This window comes from Streptopelia decaocto (assembly GCF_964273445.1).
Source record: "Streptopelia decaocto genome assembly, chromosome: 6".
Classification (NCBI taxonomy): Eukaryota; Metazoa; Chordata; class Aves; order Columbiformes; family Columbidae; genus Streptopelia; species Streptopelia decaocto.
The window spans coordinates 35213991-35236230 of record NC_138660.1 but is presented as its reverse complement, the minus strand read 5'-3'; the positions used below and the strand labels follow the sequence as shown (position 1 = coordinate 35236230).

Sequence of the window (22240 nt, the reverse complement as noted above, 5' to 3'; positions counted from 1 at the left end):
TTCATTACTTTCATTAACACAAAGAAGGGAAGGGCAGGAGCACCTGCATATTTTCGTGATTTTTTTTTTTTTTTGGTCCCCATTTTAATTTCACAGAATTGTAAATCTAAATGATGTGGAGGTGGATCAGAGTTGGTCGCAGTGTCTGGGTTGTCAAAGTCACAGCTGAGGGACAGATGCAGTAAACTGCTTTTTTTCCTGCTGGGACTGGCCAGCGTGGTCCTCAGCCTGGTGAGCAAACCCCCAGAGAGGGGAACAGTTTCTGGTCTCTAATGTACTTGAGGGCGGGAACTCAGGTCAATATTGTGAGTAGGAAGAAGAAAAATGTTGCCAAATGCTGCAATGTGTGAAGTGCTACCAGTAGTCAGTACATTAAGGATAATGAGCTAAATCTGCTACTTTTATATATATATTTATATATATATATATGTGTGTGTGTGTGTGTATAATTCTTACATATACATTTGGTTTTATTTATATTTTTTTAAAGATTCCTGAGATGAAGTTTCCGTTACAACTTTTCCAAACTTCTCTGGTAGCCATCACAGATAAGTGTTGTGTTGGCTTTGGATAACTGAGCAGATCTTCTTTCTTTTTCAAATGAAAAGCTTAGTAAATAGATAAGTAGTTAGTAGAACTCGGTGCAGTATAAATTGTCTCCTGTCTGAGAGGTGCCAAATCAGGTGAAACCCCAGTTTTCAAAAAAGTACCTAGTTGCTGAGTTTGTGCTTTGCTATGCTTCTACAAATTGTAGACTGTGATTCTCTTCTGGGGTTTCGGGGTGGCTGTTTTTTCCTTCTGTTTCCATGATAGTCTGCGTATCCTCTCCCAGTTGCTCCTCAAAGATACATAATTTATGATGAATTACCACTCTGGCCATGTACTGGGTTTGCTCGTGCCCTCAGTGTAAAATACCTTGTGGCATCTTCCATTTTTAGCCTGCCATGCTTTTTTAGTGTCATTTCAGTGTGGCATATTTTTATGATGAGCAGTTCATCAGTGGAGACTTGAGTTGTTTTAATATTACATCAATCAGTATTTTTTTTTTACCTAAAGCTAATTAGATAAGGATTTGCTTTTTAATATTTTCTTGATGCAAATCACTGCACATGTCATGCTGTCTGGTAAGAATGTAGAGTATGAATGAAAATTGTGAAATCAGTAAATGGGTTGAAATTTATATCTTTGACCAGAGTTCTTTCTAGTATACATATATAATTTTATCTACTTAAAGGTTAAACTTCCTTGTATAAACAAAACTTCTTTGTTTAAGTACTAAAGTACACCCAGGAGAAACTCAGTGGGATGTATGTTTTAACTTTATGGTCTGTGCCATAATCCAGTTTTCATCTAATGATATTGTGAAATATGTCATGACTTATATTCCATACTCTTCATCCCCTGATGAATTTTGGATTTCCCTTTGACTGATTGTCTCCACATGATTTTCATCAAATGAAGTAGTGATTTGGCCAGCATTACTCATGCAACAAATACTTCCCACAGGGCTCCTGCCGTACCGCTCTGCTCTCCTTCTCACCTCCCCGCAGCTCAGGGCAAAGCTGCTTTGGGTCTGCTCCAAAATTGTCTGAACTCTCCCGTTTTAGATGGTTTCTTCTCACACATATGTTTGAGAACTGAGCTGGACTTCCACCAGGGTTTTGCTTATCCAGGGTGAGGACTGGACAGGACAGGGACCTGCACGGGGGCACACTATAGGAGTGGCCTGTGAGGCGGGAAGGTGAGGCCATCAGACCCCATGTAGCTGCATCCAGCGGGAGCTGGCACAGGACCTGCTGTGCTCTTTTGGGGTATGCTCAGTTAAGATGTTTTGTTTTGTTTACATTTTGATAAGTTTCCTATTCCCAGCTGATCATCATATGCCTGGTACTGCTCCCAGATAGAAACCCAAGCTTCATTCCTCCCCAGCACATTTCCAGAGAACCCAAGGGCGGTTTTGTCCACCTCTTGCTCCATGTATCTTTTATCTTGAAATTTGTGAAGGAAATACTGTACAGTGAGGTTGATGAAGGGCACATGACAGTAGTTCAGAATTAGATTTTCCCATTGAAAAGCTCTTCCAGGTGGCATTTCCAGCACTCACTGATGGCAGATCAGTGCTTAATGGCTGGTTGAGTCATTTCTGATGATGTTCCATGTGTTACAGCATCAGTGCTTCTGTAGTAAAACGTCAGCCCTCTTCCCCTTCATCAGTCTTTGGCGTGACAACTCTGATGACATGGAAAACTATGGCAGCTGTGCCTCTGGGCCAGCTAGCGATGGCACGTCACCCAGGCCCAGAGGGACGTGGCAGAAGCCCCAGTGGGCAACACAACCACTAGATGAGTGTTCTGGCAGGCGCATAAAAGGTCATTGACATCAACTGCTTTGATAATGGGGGATTTGCAGCAGCAAACCTCCATACTCTTCTCCCTCTCATCATCACAACCACGGGACATTATATGCTTTTTCTCATCAGTGTCTGTTTTGGCAGCAAAGGATTGTTGGAGCTCAGGACACTAATGCAGACTTGAGCTTGGGTACATTTCCTTGGAGTGTCCTGCAGAAAGAATCAGAGAAAGAAGCTCTGGCTTTGGTTTGTTAGTAAGAGTAGATGTTTAGCACAACCTGCCTTCTAGCCCATCTTTCTAGCAGTACTACAGTTAGGATCTTTCCTTGAAGGGAAGTTAGGAGGGGGTAACAGGCACTGCTTTGTGTGGCAGAGAGGACCAGGGCAGGTATGGACTGCAGGGCCATGGGTGCTTGCACACACAGCATTCCCTGTCCGCTCCCCATGAAACTTGTCCCTCTTCTTTCCCTTAGCATTCCTAGCAGGATTTTGTACGCACCTCTTTATTATGCAGAATATGTGCTGCTCTGATTAATTCTTTTTCTTCTGATTATTCAGTATTACGCCTAAGCAGATGTGCACATAGAAAAATGGCCCCTCTTAATCAGGAACTGTTGCGCCATATGGCATGTCAAGATGGAATATTACAGCTATGGGATGAGACCCTCCTGTTCAGCAACCAGGTTTGCATGCAGCGAGTACTGTGTTAACATATTCTTGCCGATGCTGTCAGTTCCTTCAAGTCAGCCTAAGTGACAGCGTGGATTTCTGGAGCCTTCCTTCTTTGTTGAGGTCCTGCTTCTGTTAAGTTAGTGCTGAGGGCCTGTCTTCTCATTTGAAAACCTTGTAAAAATATGGATGAAAAAGTGGAGGATGCTCTGAGCTGCTTGTACTGCACTGCTCTTAGATATCATAGATACAGCGAAGATGCAGTTGGCACTATTTCATGTCCAGTGGTATTTGTTGGCCCAATTTCTTTTAGTAACTTGTCTCTTGGAGAATCACAAGAGTAGGAAAGTCCGAACAGCTTCATGTATCAGGTGCAGTGTCATGACTGACATCCTCGCACGTTGTGCGTGCCCAAGAACAGGCGGACAGTAAGTGTTGCTGCTGCTCGTGGTCAGTCTGTAATACTGACAGTATCCACCATAACTGGTAAATGGGAGGTTTGCAGCATCATTTGCCATTACGAGTAATTTTTCTAGTTTGCGTCAGTGTAGTCCATGACCCATCAGAGCTGAAAAAAATTTGAAAGGTCTTTGTGTGATATTTTAACAGACTCAAGCTACCTAGAGATTCTTCTAGCCTGAGGCAGCCTGAGATCTGGGAAGCACATAGGCGTGTTGTTTTTAAATAGTTATTCAGAAACACTTTAACACGATACTTGGGTATCATAACTATCGTCAAAGGACTGGAGTTGCCTGGCATCTGAAATCTTTTGAAAAATGGAGACAGCATTAATCCTGTAGCATTAGTTTCTTAGCACACTTAATGTATGGTTGCATGTGCGTGGAAACGAGTGTGTTTGCAGCAAAGTTAAAAGTCACTACACAGAATATTGCCTTTAGCAGGTGCCATATTGTACCAAAATAGCTGCTCCTTTCTCCTTAGAAGTGCAGGCAACCCATGTCTAAGGAGGAAAGGGATTTGGTTTGTGGGAACTGGTTTCTGTTGGCAGTCCGTCCTTGCAGGACACACCTGGGCTCCCACTACCCCATGCCGAGGTGTCAAGCGTCTTACTCTGATTTCCTTTAATGGATGCTTGTAATTCATGGTCTCTGCTTTTATTTCTCCCAAAGCACAGATTGTACCTCTCTTGAGAAGAGCCATTAGCGGTGGGTATTTTTTCCCTAAAGTGCATTTGCACTTTTGCTTCCACATCTATGGTATTTTTTGCCTTCAACCACTTTTCAAACTTATTTGAGATTCAGAGCACTTTGCATACAGTTCACAGAAATCTCTGTGATGCATTTTATCAATTAGAAAGTGAAATCACAGACAGTGTTGCTGATGGATCATAGTTCTTCGATCCTTTGACTGGGGACTTTAACCATGAGAGAACCTTTATCCTTTCTCTGGTAGAAAAACTCGCCAGCAGAAAACAAAAGGCAGCTGATCAGGAAGTATTTGAAGTGTGGTGTTGGGGCCAAGGAAGTATTGATGCATTCCAAGGCTAGCTAGAGCAAAAAGGCTGTATTACTGCTTTTTTTCTGGTGTGATGTGATATCTAGCAAAAATTTTAGTTGCAGTGTATAGCTAAATGATGCTCAAGACATGAGGGAAATCCAGTTTTTTGAAAAAAGGGGACCTGATGTAGACAAGGTAGAAATAGGCAAATTTAGCTGAGGGGATGGACTTTTTAGCTTTAATGTTTTCTGTTTCCATTTGAAGTATCTTCAAGTTTCAGAACAGGTTATTGCATGCCCCTGAAAGGGAAGACAGCTCTCTGTATTTTCCAAATAAGTTTCGCAGTTAGAAGTGACCGCTTGCTACTTTTCAGACCTTTTAGCCGTATTAGTACAAGGTCACGGTGCATATTGCAGTGCTCTGCTGTTAACAAAAAGTCAAAAAGACTCGATATTAAAGTCCTTGAACGATGCATGACCATTATTTACATGGGGCATTAAATTAATGAGCTGCTGCTTTATCTGTAAACCTCTTTTTATTGAGCTCTTTGCTGAGTGGACTGTACCAGAACACTCAGAGTGCATTTGGAGGGCGTCATTTAATGTACCAGCGATCCTGGAGCTGCTCTCTTGGACAAGGTGCGTTGTTTAAAGCAGGAACATCCCTTGCTGCGATACCTCAGGTCACGGCAGCGAGATGTGTGCCTTTCCCTGGTAAAAGCGGAGCCCTGGCTTGGTGAGCAGAGGATTTCAGTGCTTCCGAGGCCCCTGCTCTCCGGGCAGCTCCACTGCACCAGGACGCTGCGTTCAAAACCTCTTCAGCTGTTCTGTGCATTGGTTTTTTTATTTTTTTAGCAGACATGAGAACATTAATTTCACAGGTTTTCCTGCTTGATATTCTAACCAGCACACAAAACAGGGAGGTGGAAATCAAGCAAGAAGCACTTTGCTGTGAATCCCCCACTTGAATCTGGAGCACAGGCCACTCAGTGTGTTTGTGTTGAACATATTAAATAACAGGCTGTAAGCGCGTTAGGCAAGGTTCAGACTCAGAATAACATTACAGGAATGTAGCATCTGTCTGACATCCCGGCTTGGGCAAGGATCTAATGAGAGTGTGTCAGAATTTCTCTAGCTCGGCATCTCTGTGTTTTGTAAAGGTAAGCTATCAGAAATGTGTGCTCTTCTACAGGTACAGAGGTTATAGAATAGTCCTGCAGGCTTTCTGTGCAGGGTGTAGCTGTGCATGTGTTCCCTCTGAACCATTATAACAAACCAAGTGACTCGGGCTAGAGTAAATGACCAAAAAAAAAAAAAAAAAAGGCAGTGATTGATGTAGCTTCATTCTGTGCTGGCTGCGACATTGTGCAGTTACCAGGGGAGGCCAGAATGAGCATTTGGGACAGAGCTGACTTTGGCCACGCAGCTTTTGTAACAGTCCCTGCCATAGCTTTGCCTCTTGTATCCGGTCAGGACAGGACAGGACAACTTCCCTTCCTTCTCTGAAACCGTGGCCAGGTCTTTGCTGTGCCACCAGCACCGGCAGCCTGCCAGGTGGGCTCTGTTTGCACCTTCCTTGATAGCTGATGGTGGCAAACTCTGTTCAGTCCCCAGAGGAGATCCCTGGCGGGGCACACGTCTGCTTGCAAGGACTTGAGCCGTCACCGCAGTTCTCATACATCAGGTTGGAAAACGTGTCCTGGGTCTCGGGGAGAGCATTTGGGAACCCACCATCATTGTAGTCCTACCCGAGTCCCTCTCTGACGTGCTTGGGGTAATTCTGGCTGTGCTTTCTCCTAGGAGGACTTTCGGAATAAAGTTGAAGACTACATTAAGCGCTATGCGAGATGATGAAGGGAGATGGATGGCAGGACCATGGCTTCCACACGACAGTTGTCCTTAACTTCAACAACAACAACCACAACAATAAAACCAGCCCGGATTGTACTAGTCCTGTGTCCATGTTGTACTGAAGAAGAAAACTAACTTCATACCTTGTCCATGTTAAAAGGAGAGTTCAGCATAAATACAGCAAGAAAAATGTGTATGTTGGTTGAAAAAAGTTGTTTGCTTACTTTAAAAAATGTTTACTCTTCTGAACCGTACTGTATATCCTGTTGATGAGATATGCTTGAGAAGTTAAAAGAAATCACTATTGAAATTGTAAGTACACTTTTTTTTAACTCTTGCCTAGTTTGGAGGGGGGGAAGGAAAAAAGAAAAGGTGGTGTGTTTTTGGAACACTTCAAGTTGGCAATAAAATGGTCTCCCATGAACCAAATGACAATACTGTTGCCTTTGATGAGCAGAAATAATACGAGCTTTTTCCAAGAGTCAGTCCGCTGAGGCTTAGAGCTTGCCAGAATGCAAGTGCTAAATCAAATTCTACTTCTGGTATTGAAATTCTTGATGATATTTAATGTAAGTACATTTCTGTCACATGTTTGGAATTTTTACATTGTTATTTTCAGCTCCTGTTTGGGCTAACAGTATTTTTTTTGTTTCTATTCGTTGTGTGAAGTAGTTAAAAGAAATACAGGCTAATCTGTAATTTAAGTAAATGTGTAGTATTAGTAAAAATTATTATATATATATTATATATATATATATATTTCTGTGAAAACGTAATGAAAGGGAGATTTTTTTTTTAAGAAATCTGCCTTTGGCTTTCCAATCTGGATGTGGTCAGGGAGCATCAGTGTTTGATCTGATGAAAGTAAATTCAAGCACCGTTACCTGGAAAACACCTATTTGTGTTCTTCAAACTTCTGCACTGAAAGCGAATGACTAATAATGCAGCTGAGACTAATACCACACTGCACCCTCTTTTAAACACTCGTGCGCACTGGCTTTTTGGTAATTTGAAAGGATATGATGCTGTAATTGCCTTTTCTGTAAGTAGCTGTATATACCACATAGTATGTGCGAGCAGAGATCCTGCAGAAGAGTTGCATGAACCTCAGGAATCACTTCAGAGCAAACGCGGTGAGGATTCTGCTGCCTGCCGTGTGCCGGAGCTCCCGCTGGTCCCCTCGCTGCCGGGGCACTGACGCGGCCTCAGAGACCGAAACGCTCCTGGGATCACGCCGAGGAGGAGCAATGGAACCGATTCAAGCTTTTATAAATAGATAAAACATAGAAATAAATGTCTGTGTGGTTTCATATGGAGCAAGTGTGTAATACTCAGGCGTTGACTGTTGTTTTGTTGTTTGTTTTTTTTAATTTCCCCCCCTCCCAATGATTACGCTTCATTCTTTCCTCTGCAGGCACTGAAGAAAACCAACATTGCCTCCATCATTACCGTGGCAGAGCTGGGTTGTAAATTTTAAGCACACTGCAGCCTTGCTTGTTAAGTTTTCCGTGTGCCGTTTCTCTTACAGCTTCACAGGCTCCTATACGTGCTGCTGGAGGTGCAGGAAAGCAGGGAAATGAAATGCAGAGATCAGTACACAGGAGCAGAGCTGTAGTGTGAGCTCGATCCACCTAGACTCCGCCATTCAGGGAGGGGGCAAGCACAAAGGATTTGCACCAGAGACAGGGACCTGGTTTACTGATGTATTTATTCATTTAGGTAGGAAAAGCACCTTGTTCCTGTTGCTCGTTAGCCCCAGGGCACGGCCAAGGCCACCACCCATGCCACCATCTGCCACTGGCAACTTTTGCCTATTACACCCCATCTCCCAGGCAAAACCCACCCCGTTCAGGGCTCGTCCTTGTGCTAGGGGAGAAGATTCCTTTCCTGGTGTGAAAAAAAAAAAAGACAAAAAGAAGAAGCTGTGGTGGTTACTGGCACGCTGGCACTGTAGGGCTGGCAGGATTTCAACCACACCATCCTCTTTTTGTTTTCTCTTTAAAAATGTTCCTGTTTTGGCACGCGATGCTGGGGGTTTGCTGGGAGGGAAGCAAGTGGGACAGGATGAGCAGAGCCATGCCAGTGCTGATGTCTGGGTCCAGCCGTGCTCCCCGGTACCCCGAGAGCACTCTGTGACAACCTGTGATGGCTTCACCAGCCACCGGCATCCCGGACCACCAAACAGTGTCTTAAATTACGTACTTATTTAGAAACCGCTGGATGAGCAGCACATGTGGAGGGTCCCGGCGAGGGAGGAGCGGTGGCGTTGCTGTCTCTGCCTCCGGGGCTTTGTCCTCCCCCAGGGTGTCCCTACACGATGCCCTCGCTGCGTTTGCTCCTCCACACCACCAGCGCGGTCATCAGCAGGGTGACGAGCACGGGCAGCAGGATGAAGGGGCAGAGCACGCTGTTGGGGGGGTCGTGCAGCGCCCGGCCGGAGGGCGCGCAGTTCCTGAAGTACTGCTTGTGCACGGCCACGAAGAACTCGTCCACCAGCCGGTTGGGCCAGTAGCAGTCGAGCCTCTCGGCGATCAGCGCCGTGCAGTTCGTCAGCTCCCCGTATGTGCTGCAACACAGACAAGGACAAAAGGGACCAGAAATAAACACACAGAACCTACTTAAAATACTTATAATTGCCTAAAAATGGGGGATTTTGCACATGTGAACCAACAGCGTGCTTTTGAAGCTCACCTCTCTGCAGTATGCTGCTTTGCAGGGCAGCAGGACCACGACCCATCCACCACCCAATGGACAGCAAGTCCATTTTCTCTTTGTTTTTTTAAAATATTTGGAAAATGAGGTGCAGCCCGAGCAAGAGGCACCACACAGAGAGGACAGTCCCTGTGCTTGTCCAACCATACCTGCAAGGACAGGTACGACCATAGGTTTCAAATCTTACCTGATTTAAAATTACCTATGCATTAAAAAAAAAACCCATGTATATACACAATTTCTTTTTTCCCCATCTCAATTACTCATATCTAATCCTAGAGCAGCAGAGCTAACCCAGCCCAGCTGGGCAATTAAAAACACACCTGGGGGGAAAAAAGTACTTTATAAGCAGCTTCCCAACGACTGGCCGCAGCCTCTCTGCGTCCCATCAGCCGGGTTTTCGGGAGGCGCGGCTGCTCGCCGTGCCCGGCACACGGCAGCGCCGGAGGGAGCCCCTGCGGAGTGCGGTGATTTAATTAATGGCGCGCCTGGAGCTACTAAAAGCAGCTTCTGCTCAGTGTCCCATTGTGCAAAATTACCATTTCCCATTCATCAGCAGCCTTAGGAGATCTCAGGAGCTGAAGCATCCTCAGGAACCAAAGGGAAAGAGTTAACACCGAAGCAAATAAAAGCTATTTTTAAAACCGCAGGGCCGTGCAGCAGCTGGCTTAGCCCTGCTGCAGCTCAGATCGCGCTTCCATGCCGATAAATAGCTGCTCCCGTAATTACACCTGAAGACGTGCAAGTAACCAAAGCAAACTGGTGTCAGCACATGGAAGGATAAATTGTAATTACACTTTGCACTTGGGCAGCGGCCTATTTCAGTGTTCAGACGGCTCCGTGCCCCCTGGCTGGGAGAGGCTGGACGCGAGCAGCACAGAGGGGAGAGGAGGCGGCCGTGGGGCTACAAGTGTCTGTCCAGGCTTGGAAGGATATACTTCCATCCTGATGGGGGGCTGCAGCAGTGGGTTAATGTACGTAAGTCTCCTGTCTTCATTAAAGCCACCCTGCTCTGGGTGGGACAGCATCCTCAGAAGGAGCAAGGTGCCATCATGGCCCCTCATACCCTCTCAAAACCCAGCAGGGAGCGAGCAGGAGGGGCCTGGAGGTAGAAAGAAACATTTTAAGTAAGTGACAGCTATAAATATAGAGGTGACAACAAGGGCTGTTGAGCTCCTGGCCAAGGAAAAGCAAGTCTGGACGCACTTCAAGAGACAACTTTCTGTCCTTTACACGAAGCACTATCTGACCACCATAGTTCTATGAACAGCCAACCAAAAGCAAAGCCAAACCCTCAGCTACAGCCAAGTGCTTTCACTGCTTCCACTTTATCTCCTAGACCCTTGGCCATGCACAGAACACAAGCTGACAAACACTGGCTGCATCCATTCCCATGAGCAGGTCCTGAGCTGCTGTGTCTCACGCTGTTTGAAGAGCGGTCCTGTGAGACTCACTCCTTCTATCCTCGCATGCCGAGCAACAAGACACGCGGCATTGAAGCCCTTCTCATTGCTGGGATACGGATAAACCAGCCTGGTCGGACCCAGGCTGCTGCCTGCGATGCCTTGTCAGAAGGGATCAGGCTCCCAGCGGAGAGCAGCAGTGTTGACGCCCGGGGCTGAGCGTCCTCCTCCCTGCCACAGCCGCGGCAAGCGCTCATCCTGTTGCATCTCCAAAGCAGCATCTGGTTCCCTCTCTCTGCAAGGACAACCGCATTCTTACATTAGCATGACACCAGTGTGGCTGCGAAACCTGGCTGGCAATGGAGGAGTTGTTAGTTAAAACCTTTTCTTTCAATGTGAATAAGATGGTATTTGGAATTAGAGCATGCAACAAAAGCCTTCCCATCGGGCGCCTCTGCCCCCATGGAAAGGTATTTGAAAGCTCTACTGTCCAGTTGCGTCTGCAGAAAAAAGCTGGTCAGAGCACTCAGACTGGTCCTGCCTCCCACAACCTCACTGAAAGCTCATCAGCAAAGGATTCCCAAGTCATGCTCCTTTTCCCAGCCAGGCTTGGGCTTTCCCGGGATCCTTCCCAGTGCCACAAATCAGCTGTAGCCCAGCGGGGGCTCCCCTGGGGGTTCACCTGCACTTTGGGATGGCGAGATGAAGCTGGCTGCGGTCCCTGCCCATGGCTGCAGGAGCGCTGAGCATCCTGAGCTCACCGTGACTGCCAGTGTGTCCCCAGAGACCACTGGACATGGGGGCAGAGGGAAAGGAGAAGCAATGTGCACCCATGCCACCTCCTTCTCCTGCCCCCTGCCTCCTCTCCCTCAGTTTTGCTCTAAATATCAGCATATTAATTTAAAATCCTTTAAAAAAAATGCCTTAAAAATTACTTTAATTACTAAAAAAATATTTAAAGCTTGTGATTATTGAGCTGATGTAGGATAGCACCAGGAGCAGGACAGGTTTTTCCAAGCCATCCCACCACCACAGGCTGTGGGCAGAGAGACAGGCAGGGAGACGGGCAGCCTGCTCTGAAAAGTACGGCTTTGCTTATTTCAAGTATTATTTTTTTCCCTGCCCAATGTGAACTGCAATTAAAACTGTTTTCCTCATCACCACGGCAACGGTTTAGGTTTAAAGGATGCTGTGGCAGGAGGAGGCCAAGCAGTGCGGGGACGAACACAGGGGCAGGACAGGGATGGGGCTGGGACACTGGTGGGAAGCAATCAAGGACTGATTTATGGTTTGATGGGCTCTGAATGCTCATACTGCCATAAATCCTAAGCAATGCCTCTAGTTTTGTACCACTGCAGCCTTGACTGGAACGTGATCTGCCATTTATTCCTCACCAGCGCCTGGGTGCGGAGGGTGTCACACTACGGATACTGGTTGGGGTTCACAGGATTGCCAGCTCTCCCTTTTTGCCACAACTATCATGATCTTTCCAATCCTCCCCAAATCCCTTGCTTCAGAATGAAAAGGGAACAAACACAAAGCTTTCCTTTTGCTTTGTAAATTAGAAGGAAAAATTGATTTCCTCCTCTACAAGGCTGCAGGGCAAGCTTGCAACCTGAAGATAAATAAGTAGATAATAAGATAATGGATCGATCTGTTGTCTGTAAGATAACAGATAAATAACCTGAAGACACACTGAGTGCATTCCCCGCTGTGAGGGCAGCCCTGGCCAGGGCAGGAGCGCACAGAGCACCAGGCATTTCTGGACCCGGCCCACTTCTGGACCCAGCTGCAGCTGTCAGCCTGACAGGCGAAACACCACACTGGTGAGCTCCTTCCCCGCAGGATGCCTGCAGCAATGGGAGAGTTTTAGGCATGCCATGGGGTGGATATATTTGGGATGAGGGCGCCTGGCTCGGCTGGAGTGACACCCGCAGCTGTGCACTGCTCAGCACCATGAGCATCCTCCCGTCCTGCTCGCTGCTGCCCGACGCACCAACGCTGTGCAAAAATCATCACACAAAGCTGTCCCCTGGCCCACCAGTGAGCCAAAACCATGCAGGAAAATATCTGTAAGTCACGGGCTCCTGCTGATGCATTTGTGGGTGAGCAGCTGACAGCCCGACCCCTCCAGCAGCCCTGGCTCTGCCAGCAGCGCTCCATGTCCCCAAAATAGCTGCCCTAAGGGAGACCACAGCTCATGCCCCAGCTCAATCACTGCACCCATGAATCTGGACTTGGAACCAAAGTCATGCACAGCTGAGATCCTGGTCAAAGCAGCTCGGCCACCACCATGAAGCAGAGGAGACCGTGATGCCACTACAGTTTTAAATAACAGGGTCGCTGCAAGCCCTGGGAAAAAAGCCACTGTGGTGTGTGGTCTAAATTGCTCTCAGGCCAGGGATCTATGGGGCAATGCCACAGAGGGGCTGGAGATACTGGGTAGGTGGGCAGCTGAGCAGGTGAGCCACAGGAAAACACCTCTCAGAGCTTCTCCCTTCCCAGGAGACAGCGTCCCTTGCCAACTTCTGGAACTTATTATTTTATTAAAAAACACGTGGCATGCCATTCCTGAAGCGTGTAACAGCTCACACAAGTTCCCCTGGTGCACCATAAACACTTGCATATCAAAAAACATCACCTTTCCCCAAACAAGCACAGCTAAGAAAGCCAGCAGAGCTTGACGGTGTTGGACAAACCCTCTCAGAGAGCTGGTGCTTGTCCACACGGTCCAAGCCCAACCTCAGGAAATTCTGGTGCAGAGAAACCTCTCATTACACCTGACCACAGCGATACTCATGATGCAAGAGCTCAGTTAATACCTCTGCGGGTAAGACGGGAGGATAATCTGCAGCCTATAAATAGGACCAATAAACCACAATTACAAACTCTGCTGAGACAATTAATTTATCCAGATGTTCCCATCATGTCATTCTCAATTGAGCAGTAAACAATGGGTCTAACAGGCACTTCCCCGCTAAATGATGCATATGAGAAATCACAGCTCCAAACCCGATGCTGCTGATGGTACAGGACCTGTCAGAGGCAAAACCTTCAAGCATTTCTCCTTCTCAAGCATCAAAATTCCTCGGTTTGGGGGAAGATAGGGAGAAGAAATGGGCTCTAGGCAGGTGTTTTATTTCCATCTCTTCATCTCATGCCGGGTGGAAGTCACGTCCTTCCCCATAAAGCCAGAGTGGTGGCCAGCCAGCCTATGCCATCCCCTGCCCACGCCTGTGGAGATCTCTCCCAACAGCACTTTTTCTCCCAAAACGGGATGGCAAGTCCCACACAAGCCCAGGGAGCAGTGGTATTGAGCGAGGTGGCCACCCAAAACACATATCCTTGCAGAGCAGCTTATTTACAGCAGTAGCTGAGCTATTTCTACCTGATTTTCCCAGTGCCCTGAGGGCACTGGAGTGTCAGAGGAATGTCGTCTCTTAAATAACCAGAGCCTTGTGTTTGCACGGAGCAAATGGATACACGCAATCAATTAAACACTGCGAGTTCATCAACATTTCCTCCAAGTCCCTCGAGGATAACAAGTTTAGTAGAAGCTATTTAGAATTAAAAAAACAAGATGTCAGAGATGAAGAACAAGCTCTTTAATACACCTCTGCTTCCTGTGCAGTGGTTTCACCAAAGGTCTGGAGGAAGAGATGGATTGCATCTCACCAAGCTTGCAGATAGCACTGGAGCAGGACCAAAAGCAACATCCTGTTGCTGGGACAGAGTCAGCCCCTGCCTGGGGACAGTCTAAATTGGGGACAGCTCTGCTGGGCTGTCCCCAGGGTTGGGAGCTCACACCCAGCGCAGCCAGGAGACACCAGGGAGCTGGTTATCCCCTTCTCCTGCCACTCACCACATCTGGATCACATCTGGATGCTGTCTCCATAGGTGTTGATAGAGGGGGAGAGGTCCCGCAGGGACCCCAAAGGCAGAAGGGAGCTGAAGCAACAGCAGCAGTCCTGGACATTTTTGAGGACCACATGAGGTTTGTCATAGTCTTTCCACTCTCTTTTCTTCCCCTCTATTTTGTCACTGATAAAGGGCAAGAAAACTCAAGCTGTCCTTTTGAAATGCTATTTAACCCTATATATGTATGCTTATATACACACACATGCATATGTTTTAATTTCACACAGAAAAAAAAAAAGGGATATGAAATGGGAAATCGACCAAAATCTTACAAAAACTCTAATTTTTGTGCAAAACATTCATGGCATACAGCAACATCTCAACATTTCCAATTGACCTTAATCCCCACTTTGTGTCACAAGAACGCGGTTTTGTTCGATGCTTTGTTTTCCCAGAGAAAGGCCACAGCACAACAACACTGTAAAATGCAGAAAGCCAACTCAAAGTGGAGAATGGGGTTTGTTTTCTCTTTTCAGATGAGACTCAGAGACCCCAGACTGATCTTTGCAACCGTAATCAAAACCATCTCATCAGGAGAATTATTTAAGCCATAGTAGTACCGAAAAATTCAGCTCTGCTGATTATAAATAGGAAAGAGTCAATCCCAAGAAAGTGCTGTTCAGGTGGTTTGCAATAAAAAGAACCCAAAAGAAACGCCAAAAAAAGCCAAAACCAAACCCACAGAGCAGCACGTTCCCTAAATGCAACAACCCTGCTCTCCCCAGTGCTGCTGCATTGAAGTAGGGTTCCCTTATCACCCTCATTATCCCTCCAAGATGCCACCGAGTGCTCCACCAGGCAAGTAGACCACATCTCCTTCTCCTAAGGCACAAATCACTGCTAACTCGCTGACACTGATCACAAACAGGAGGCTTAGCAGCAGACTGCCATGCTGTGCCATGCCAGCCTCTCCCTCTCGTTGCTAAGAAAAATCAACAGGCAACTTTTGGAAGTAGTGGGCAAGCCAGCAGCACTGGTGGGACAGTCTGGGATGTTCTCATAGGGTCTGAGGGCATCTCAGTGGGTTGTGGGGTTTTCAAGCTGAGTTAGGGCGTTTTGGACTGCCTGGAGAACTTGAGTGCTGGGAGAAAAAATAATCTCATGGTAAATATGTCCATCAAGAAGTGAGTCACCAGAAGAGGTAACAGAGCCATGACATGGATCCCAACCTTATTAACACATCAATATCCAGCGTGAAGGAGGCCATGAGTCCTTTAGCTGGACCTACCAGGGATGGAGCCAGGGCACCATCAGCACTTGCCAAGCGGAGCCAAATAACACATTTGTCCCTCCCATTGAATAAAACGGACCACCGACCTCCTTACACCCCAGAAAAGATGGGTGCAGGTGGTCTCAGGACTCCGCGAAGGGAGGAGTGAGCAGAGGGACCTCACTTACCCCACGGTCTCATCCCAGTCGCACCAGAGCCGCTGCCCGATGCCCTCCATGCTGAGCTGGAACTGCTTCAGGCAGTAGTGCCGGATCATCCAGCCGTAGTCCGCCTCCTGGCACGCCGTCGCCGCGATGAAGTGATGGGCTGGAAGACAGGCGAGGGGAGAGGGGGTCAGGCTCTGCCGCAGTGGGTCATGGCCCCGCCACAGGTCCCCCGGCGTGGTCCCCCTCTGGCTTTTCACACAGAAGGCATCTGTCAAAGCAAAGCTGGACATCAAAGCAACCCCACTGTCAACCGGCGTCTTCAAAACCTCCTTCTCGGGGTTTTATTTCCTTCTTCACATCCCTCTGACAGCAGCATCATTCTCTCTTACCGTCCCCAGTGCCTGACAGTAGATAAATCAATTATTCAAAATATGCCAGGGAAGTCATAAATAAGTAAGGAGGCAGATGTATTCTCTGCTGATCACCTGACACACATCTTTGCACTTTAAATTCCCAGTTTTTTGGATTACAAAAGGAGTAAGTTTGGAAATAAACCGACAGCTCCCAGCAAGATCCCTGCTGCTGCTGAGCAAAGGACCCCTTAAAAATTAACTGCACATTGCCATGCTTGGAAACAAATATCCACCTCAGAAAGAGTGCAGGGACAAGGACGGTGAAATTAATCTCTGGCTGCGTGGCGCTGATTTAATTCACCTCTGGGTATCCATCACCGCTACATGGTGCCTTCTGGGTTGGGACCAGAGAATGAAGAGATGCTGCTTAATTTGCCCCAAGTTTGTGCACAATTAGTGCAACGTGGCTAGCAAGTGGGAAGGGAAAAGGACAGTAATGCTACGAAGGGAAGAGGGAGCAGGCTCAAAGCAAAAAAAAAAAAACTCTGAAGGAATGATTTACTGAGCCTGGCTATAAATAATAACTTTCACTTGGTCCCAAAGTGCCAGCTTGTGCCTTTGCAGCTCCTGGAGTACGCTGGAGGCATCGCATACCAATGCTATTTTTTGCTGTGTGCGAATAGCTCTGCTCAAAAGAGTGGGGCTTTATTTTTATTTCTATTTTATAACAAAACAGAATTTAGCTACTTATTTAGCAGTCTGTGTGCAAAACCCATGGGACACTGCTGGTGGCTCCTGCCCAGGGGGATGCTCTCGAGTGGTCTCCTCTCCAGCCCCCAAATTCATGGAGCACTTCAGCACCAGCATCCTATGGCAAGGGGTGGGAACTCGGGATCTGCTGGGATATTTGGGCAGTGAGGGACCCCCTGGACCAGGTTTCTGGATGGCTGCAGGGCTCCCACGCCACCTCCCACCACAGCAGCCGCTTTGATCCAGCTCGAGACGAGGCAACATGAGTTATGAAGCCAAGGGAAGGGAGTTAAGGAACATTAAACCCTCAGTGTTGCGGTAATAAAGCCATGTTTAGAATAATTTAAAGCTCTGATCAGCTGATATCAGCCAGGGGCTGACCCTACAGCAGCTGCCAACACCACCTCAGCCAGCAACAAGCCCTGCTCTGAAACGCAAAGGTTTGGGATGCTGGAGCAAAGCACCGAGCGAGGAGGAGGAGGAGGCGAGGTGCAGTAATTTTACGAGAGAGCTGGACTACAAATCTCAGTCCAGGCAGGCTCAGGGATGATTGATGGCTGGGCGGCTTTTCTCCCCTTCAAATCTGGGTGAAATCAAGTGAGCAAGTGACATGGCTGAGCGAGCACCAGCATCCAAGGGAGGTTCAGGTTCCACCCAAGAAGTCAGCCCTTGGTCAAGACCAAGCACCCAACTGTGAAGGACAAGTAGATGGACAAACAGCTTGCAGTGAAAATGCTGCCAGTGAACACATCAAATGCAGAACAGGAGAGAGCTGCGTAAGGGGAGAAAGGAGAGCAGGGGAGGTGAACAGATTAAAAAGCAGCCAGAGAGGTGGCTGAGGGAACTGAGGAGCAAAGGAGGAAACAGAGCCAGGCAGAAATGAGTGAGACACACAAAGCACGGAGAGAAATTGAGGAAGACAAAGCTGTTTTAAGAAACTCAAGAGCAATACAGCATGAGCAGAAAGAGAAGCAGAAGTTCCTGAGCAAGGCCAGGCTGCCCTTCGTCCAGCTGTGCTCCTCCCCGCTCCCGATTAGCACGGATGAGCCTAGAGACAAGTCATCACTTGTAGCATAAAAACAACTGTCCTTAGAGATGCCCAAAGATATTCTGATGACTGTGCATCTGCTCCTACAGAATAGACCTAAAGGAAACCACCTAACAGTTCCACCTTGGGTAGGGAGAGAAGAAACACTAAATAAACCATGGGGATGAAGCAGATGAGAACTGCAAACTTGTCATCCCTGAGCACGTGACTCGTACGCTTGCACTTTGTTCCTGCCTCTTGTCTCAGCTCCGAAGGTCCCTCACAGGCAGAGCAGCACCTTTCTTTCACCCCAGGCAGCTCTCTGCAGTGTTCTCCAGGAGCTCTGCCTTCCCCGTGAGGGCTTCTGCGCAGTGAACGTTGCAGATGCCGACAGCCAAGGCCTGGCTTGGCAACCCCAAGGAGTGGTGCAGAGACTGCGCTCCTGGAAAACATATCCCCCACAACACAGAATGGCAGAATCAGAGAATGTCCTCAGCTGGAAAGGGCTCACAAGGATCACCAAGTCCAACTCCTGTCCCTGCACAGGACAGCCCCACAGTTCACACCGTGTGGCTGAGGGTGTTGTCCAGTCTCTGCTTGAACACTGTCAGGCTTGGGGCCGTGACACCTCCCTGGGGAGCCTGTTCCAGTGTCCAGCACCCTCTGGGTGAAGACCCTTTTCCTCATGTCCAACCTGAACCTCCCCTGGCACATCTTCCTGTCATTCCCTCAGGTTCTGTCACTGGTAGCTAAAGAGTCCAGTTGCATCTCCCACACCTACATGTGAGGTCTGTCTGCGAATCCTTTTCCCCAGGGGACTGGGGAACCAGACCCATCAGCCAGTGACTAAGACATTTCACAAGGACATTTGATTTTTAACATCCTGAAGGGCTCTTTTGTTTTATACATCAGAGACAAAGAGCATCCAGGAGGAGGAGGGCTCAACAGAGCCTGTTGTATAAATGCTGCGAGGATGGAGCTGGACATAGTGAGGCCAAAAAGCTCCTTTGTTTTCAGCTGGCTAAGGAAAACTGACTTTAGTTTTAAATGCACATTTTAAGGTCAAAGCAAGGAAAAGCTCCTGCCACATTTCCACATGGTCCCTGCCTAAACCCACAAATATCTCCCAAATTTCCCCCAACCCCATGTTTATCTACACATCAGGCTGGGACTGGCTCAGGTTTTGTAACAACAGAGGAAAAGAGCAGGGAGGGATATTTGTATCTCCTGGTTCTTGTTCCAGCAGGTTTTCCACCTCTCTTCATCCCTGCTGATGGAGACGGTCTAAGTCAGCTCAGGGAGCTGTAAATAACTGAGCTGCGCAGCGGTCACATCACTGCACTTAGCAGCATCCCTTTGCGAAGGATATAAGGAGCTGCTAAGAAAATGAGCCCCAAAACCCGACTACACTGAGGCTGAGCTGCCTCCCAGTGCTCCTGTTCCTTGGGAAAAATGGCCTCAGGAGCTGCGGGTCACAGTGGTCCTCTGGGAACATCCCACCAGAGCCACTTGGTACCTCCAAAGCCCTGCTTGGTCTTAAGGTGCCATCCAGACACGGCGCAGCGAGTGATCTCCATCTTCCCATGTCTCCCCAGCCATATAGGTGATACCACCACAAGCTGCCCAAAAATTCATCCTTGCAATGTATGTGCACGCTGCCTTCTGTGTACAAGATGTCTCCTGCTGGAAGGCGGCACCATCCAATGTGATGTTTATCTCAGTGCAAGGACCTGCATGACTGTTAATGAACGCCCTTCCCTGCCAAGAGGAGCACTGATTGCCTGATAGAAGATGTAACTTTAAGGATATTTAATTTGCCTTCTCACCTGGAGCATCCGGAGAGCAGCGGTGAGGAAGTGATTAGAGGGAAGGCTTCTTCAGGAATCACAGACCCTCTTGATTGCTCTGGGATTGATGTCCTGGAGAGTCCCAGCAAATGTCTAACAGAGTTCAGCTTCCTGAGGTTTAACTGTGAAAACCCCAAGTCACTCACGTATTTAAGCAAGAAAAATAGCATTGGCCCCGAATTATTAAAAAATTTTGGAAAAATAACTGGACTTTCTTCTATTGCACATCTTATAACTGGGGTTCGGGTCAAGAGGTCTGAGCAAACAACTCTAGCCAAAGGAAGGATCAGACCCAGCCCCAAAATTCTCATCCAGAACACTTATGGGAGGGTGAGAGGACATGGGAGACAGGAGGCAGAAGAAGAGCCTGAGAAACATCCTGGTTCACAGCCAAAAAATGCAAAACTTGCAGGGGGGTTCGCTTTGTTGACTCAAAGCCCACAAACCAGCCTGGCTGGAAGCAGCAGATGGTTTGGCGGGGGATGGAGCAAATGCTTGCAGGACTAAAAATAAACCAACCGCTGCCAACCACACTCGCATGTAAGGGTTGGACTGGGCTCTGGCTGGTCCCCATGAACCGCGGACATGGGAACTGGCAGCATCGCTGCAAACCTGCCCCCGGACCTCCCTGACTGCCTGTACCCACCCACACCTCCTCCTGAGCCTGACGTTGCCCTCCCTATTCAAAGCCAGACGGGGCAAAGGGACATTTCCAGCCTCCTGCTTTGTACCTCTGGCCCCCATGGTGGTGTTAGAAACTCAGATAAGCTTTAAAAACCAAACCACTGCATAACCAAGCAGGAAACTCAGGTCTTGTGCAAGAAACATCATGCCAAGAAACACAAGAGAGAAGGGAAGTCACCCACACCAGCTGGGGAGGAGGGGGAAGAAAGGCACAACTGCCTCTTCCAGCATCTGCAGCACTGTAACCCCTGGGAAGGGTCTGGCATCCCCTGCTTAAAAATACACCTCCTGCTGGAGCTGCTTCAGGCAGCTGCCAGCTCAGCGAAGGCTTCAGAGCTTGTAAATGCTGCCTTGGTTCACCAGGAAAAAATGAAGCTGGCACTTAGCAAATGTGTGAGCCCCTTCAGCTGGAGCTGGGGGGGCAGAAAATGCAGATGTTAATGTTGGGGAAAGACAGGGAAACTGGCACACCACCATTTATTTCTCTATCAGAAAGGCAGGAGCCGTCCGCTAACACCTCTGGTTGCTGACAGCCTGGGACGTGCCCCCGCAGTCAAACGAAACCTCTGAGCCCTGGCGGGGGATGCTATTTCTGTCCCGGTTTTGTACAGGGAAAGTATTTTTAAAGCCCCTAGTCCCTGCCTGTATGGATCAGGCCAGGAGCATTCCCACCCGCCCGGAGCTGCTGGGATCCGGCAGCAGCTCCCGGGGCTGTCAGAGCTGTGCAGCAGCTTGGGAATGGTCAGCAGGATGGAGGCACCCCAACTATGCAGGTGATCGTGGGGGTGACAGAGTCCCCCACCACTTCTCAAGCAGCCTGCCCAAGCCCCACCACCAGCACAGGATCATCCCATCCCTTCCCATGGAGGCTCAGCCCAGCTTCTCCCCAGGCAGCTCCTCTGGTCCCCTCCTCCCTCCCCAGGTTGGCAATATTTCATCTGCAACATCTCTCCCTCTCTCTATGAGCCTGCAGCAAGGGAACATGGGCACAGGGCTCTCCATGCCGCCTCCCCAGGCACAGCCCCCCTGTCCAATGTGCTCTCCTCCCCCGAGTACCAGCTTTTAATTCAGGTTACCTCCTTTTCCTCAACTTCAGGTGAGAACCATCATCTTGGCCTCTTCTGTAAAGCACTGGGAGATGCGGAAAAGCAATAACTGTTATTTAACAGAGAGAAAATGAGCCCACAGCCAATTACCCACCAGACCTGCAGTTGCCGGAGCTACCCTGCCACCACATCAGACTAAATAAATTTAGCCAAGGAAAATGGATGATATGTAGCACTTCAATCATTTCAAAAACTTCATTTGCTAATGCATGATTGGACAAGCTGCTGCTGCTTTCACCATGGCAAAGCACCAGGCTCCCCACATCCAGTTTAAGGGCCTCAAAAATACACGGAGGTGTTTGAAGTCACTGCAGAGATGCTCCTACTTCCCCATCACTGTAGGGATGCAGATGCTTGGCAAGCAGCAGGAAAAGGCCTGTCCCCCTCACTGGCAACCCAGATACACAGCCAGATTCAGGCTTGGGGAGATCAGAACAAGGAGGGACTCATTGCTCAGCCAAAGCTGTTTAAGGTGAGAAGGGCATTTCTCATGCCGGCAGCACTAATTCAGAGAGCAGCTCTGCCCCAAACCTGCTCCCTGCTGCTTCTGGAGCATCCTTGGGTCCCAAAACCAGGCAGCCTCTGCCTCCCTTGCCTGCTGCACACTTGTTGACGCTGCCCCTTAATCAACAGGATTTTCCTTCCCAGCATAGCCATTCAGGATGTAAAGAGGGAATTCATGGGATATTCGGGGGGTTCTCATGTGGTGAAAGGGAGAGGGGATTTTTCAACAAGG

General features: G+C 48.2%; 2 protein-coding genes across 6 annotated transcripts in view; one reads left to right on the top strand and one right to left on the bottom strand.

Moving 5' to 3' along the window:
* Positions 1 to 7655, top strand: part of UBE2F (ubiquitin conjugating enzyme E2 F (putative)) — an 84143-nt gene extending 76488 nt beyond the window's left edge. For all 5 annotated transcript variants that reach the window (XM_082055837.1, XM_082055841.1, XM_082055839.1 and 2 more), the window contains one exon: positions 6277 to 7655. In XM_082055837.1, the coding sequence (XP_081911963.1) occupies positions 6277 to 6327 (51 nt within the window). In that variant the 3' untranslated portion in view covers positions 6328 to 7655. The remainder of the gene's footprint in view (positions 1 to 6276) is intronic.
* Positions 7656 to 8016: 361 nt separating this feature from the next.
* Positions 8017 to 22240, bottom strand: part of LOC309441342 (RNA-binding protein 44-like) — a gene marked incomplete at its 5' end in the record, with an annotated part of 37685 nt that continues 23461 nt past the window's right edge. The window contains 2 exons of the mRNA XM_082055975.1: positions 8017 to 8893; positions 15759 to 15897. Coding sequence (XP_081912101.1) covers positions 8638 to 8893; positions 15759 to 15897 — 395 coding nt within the window. The 3' untranslated portion in view covers positions 8017 to 8637. The remainder of the gene's footprint in view (positions 8894 to 15758; positions 15898 to 22240) is intronic.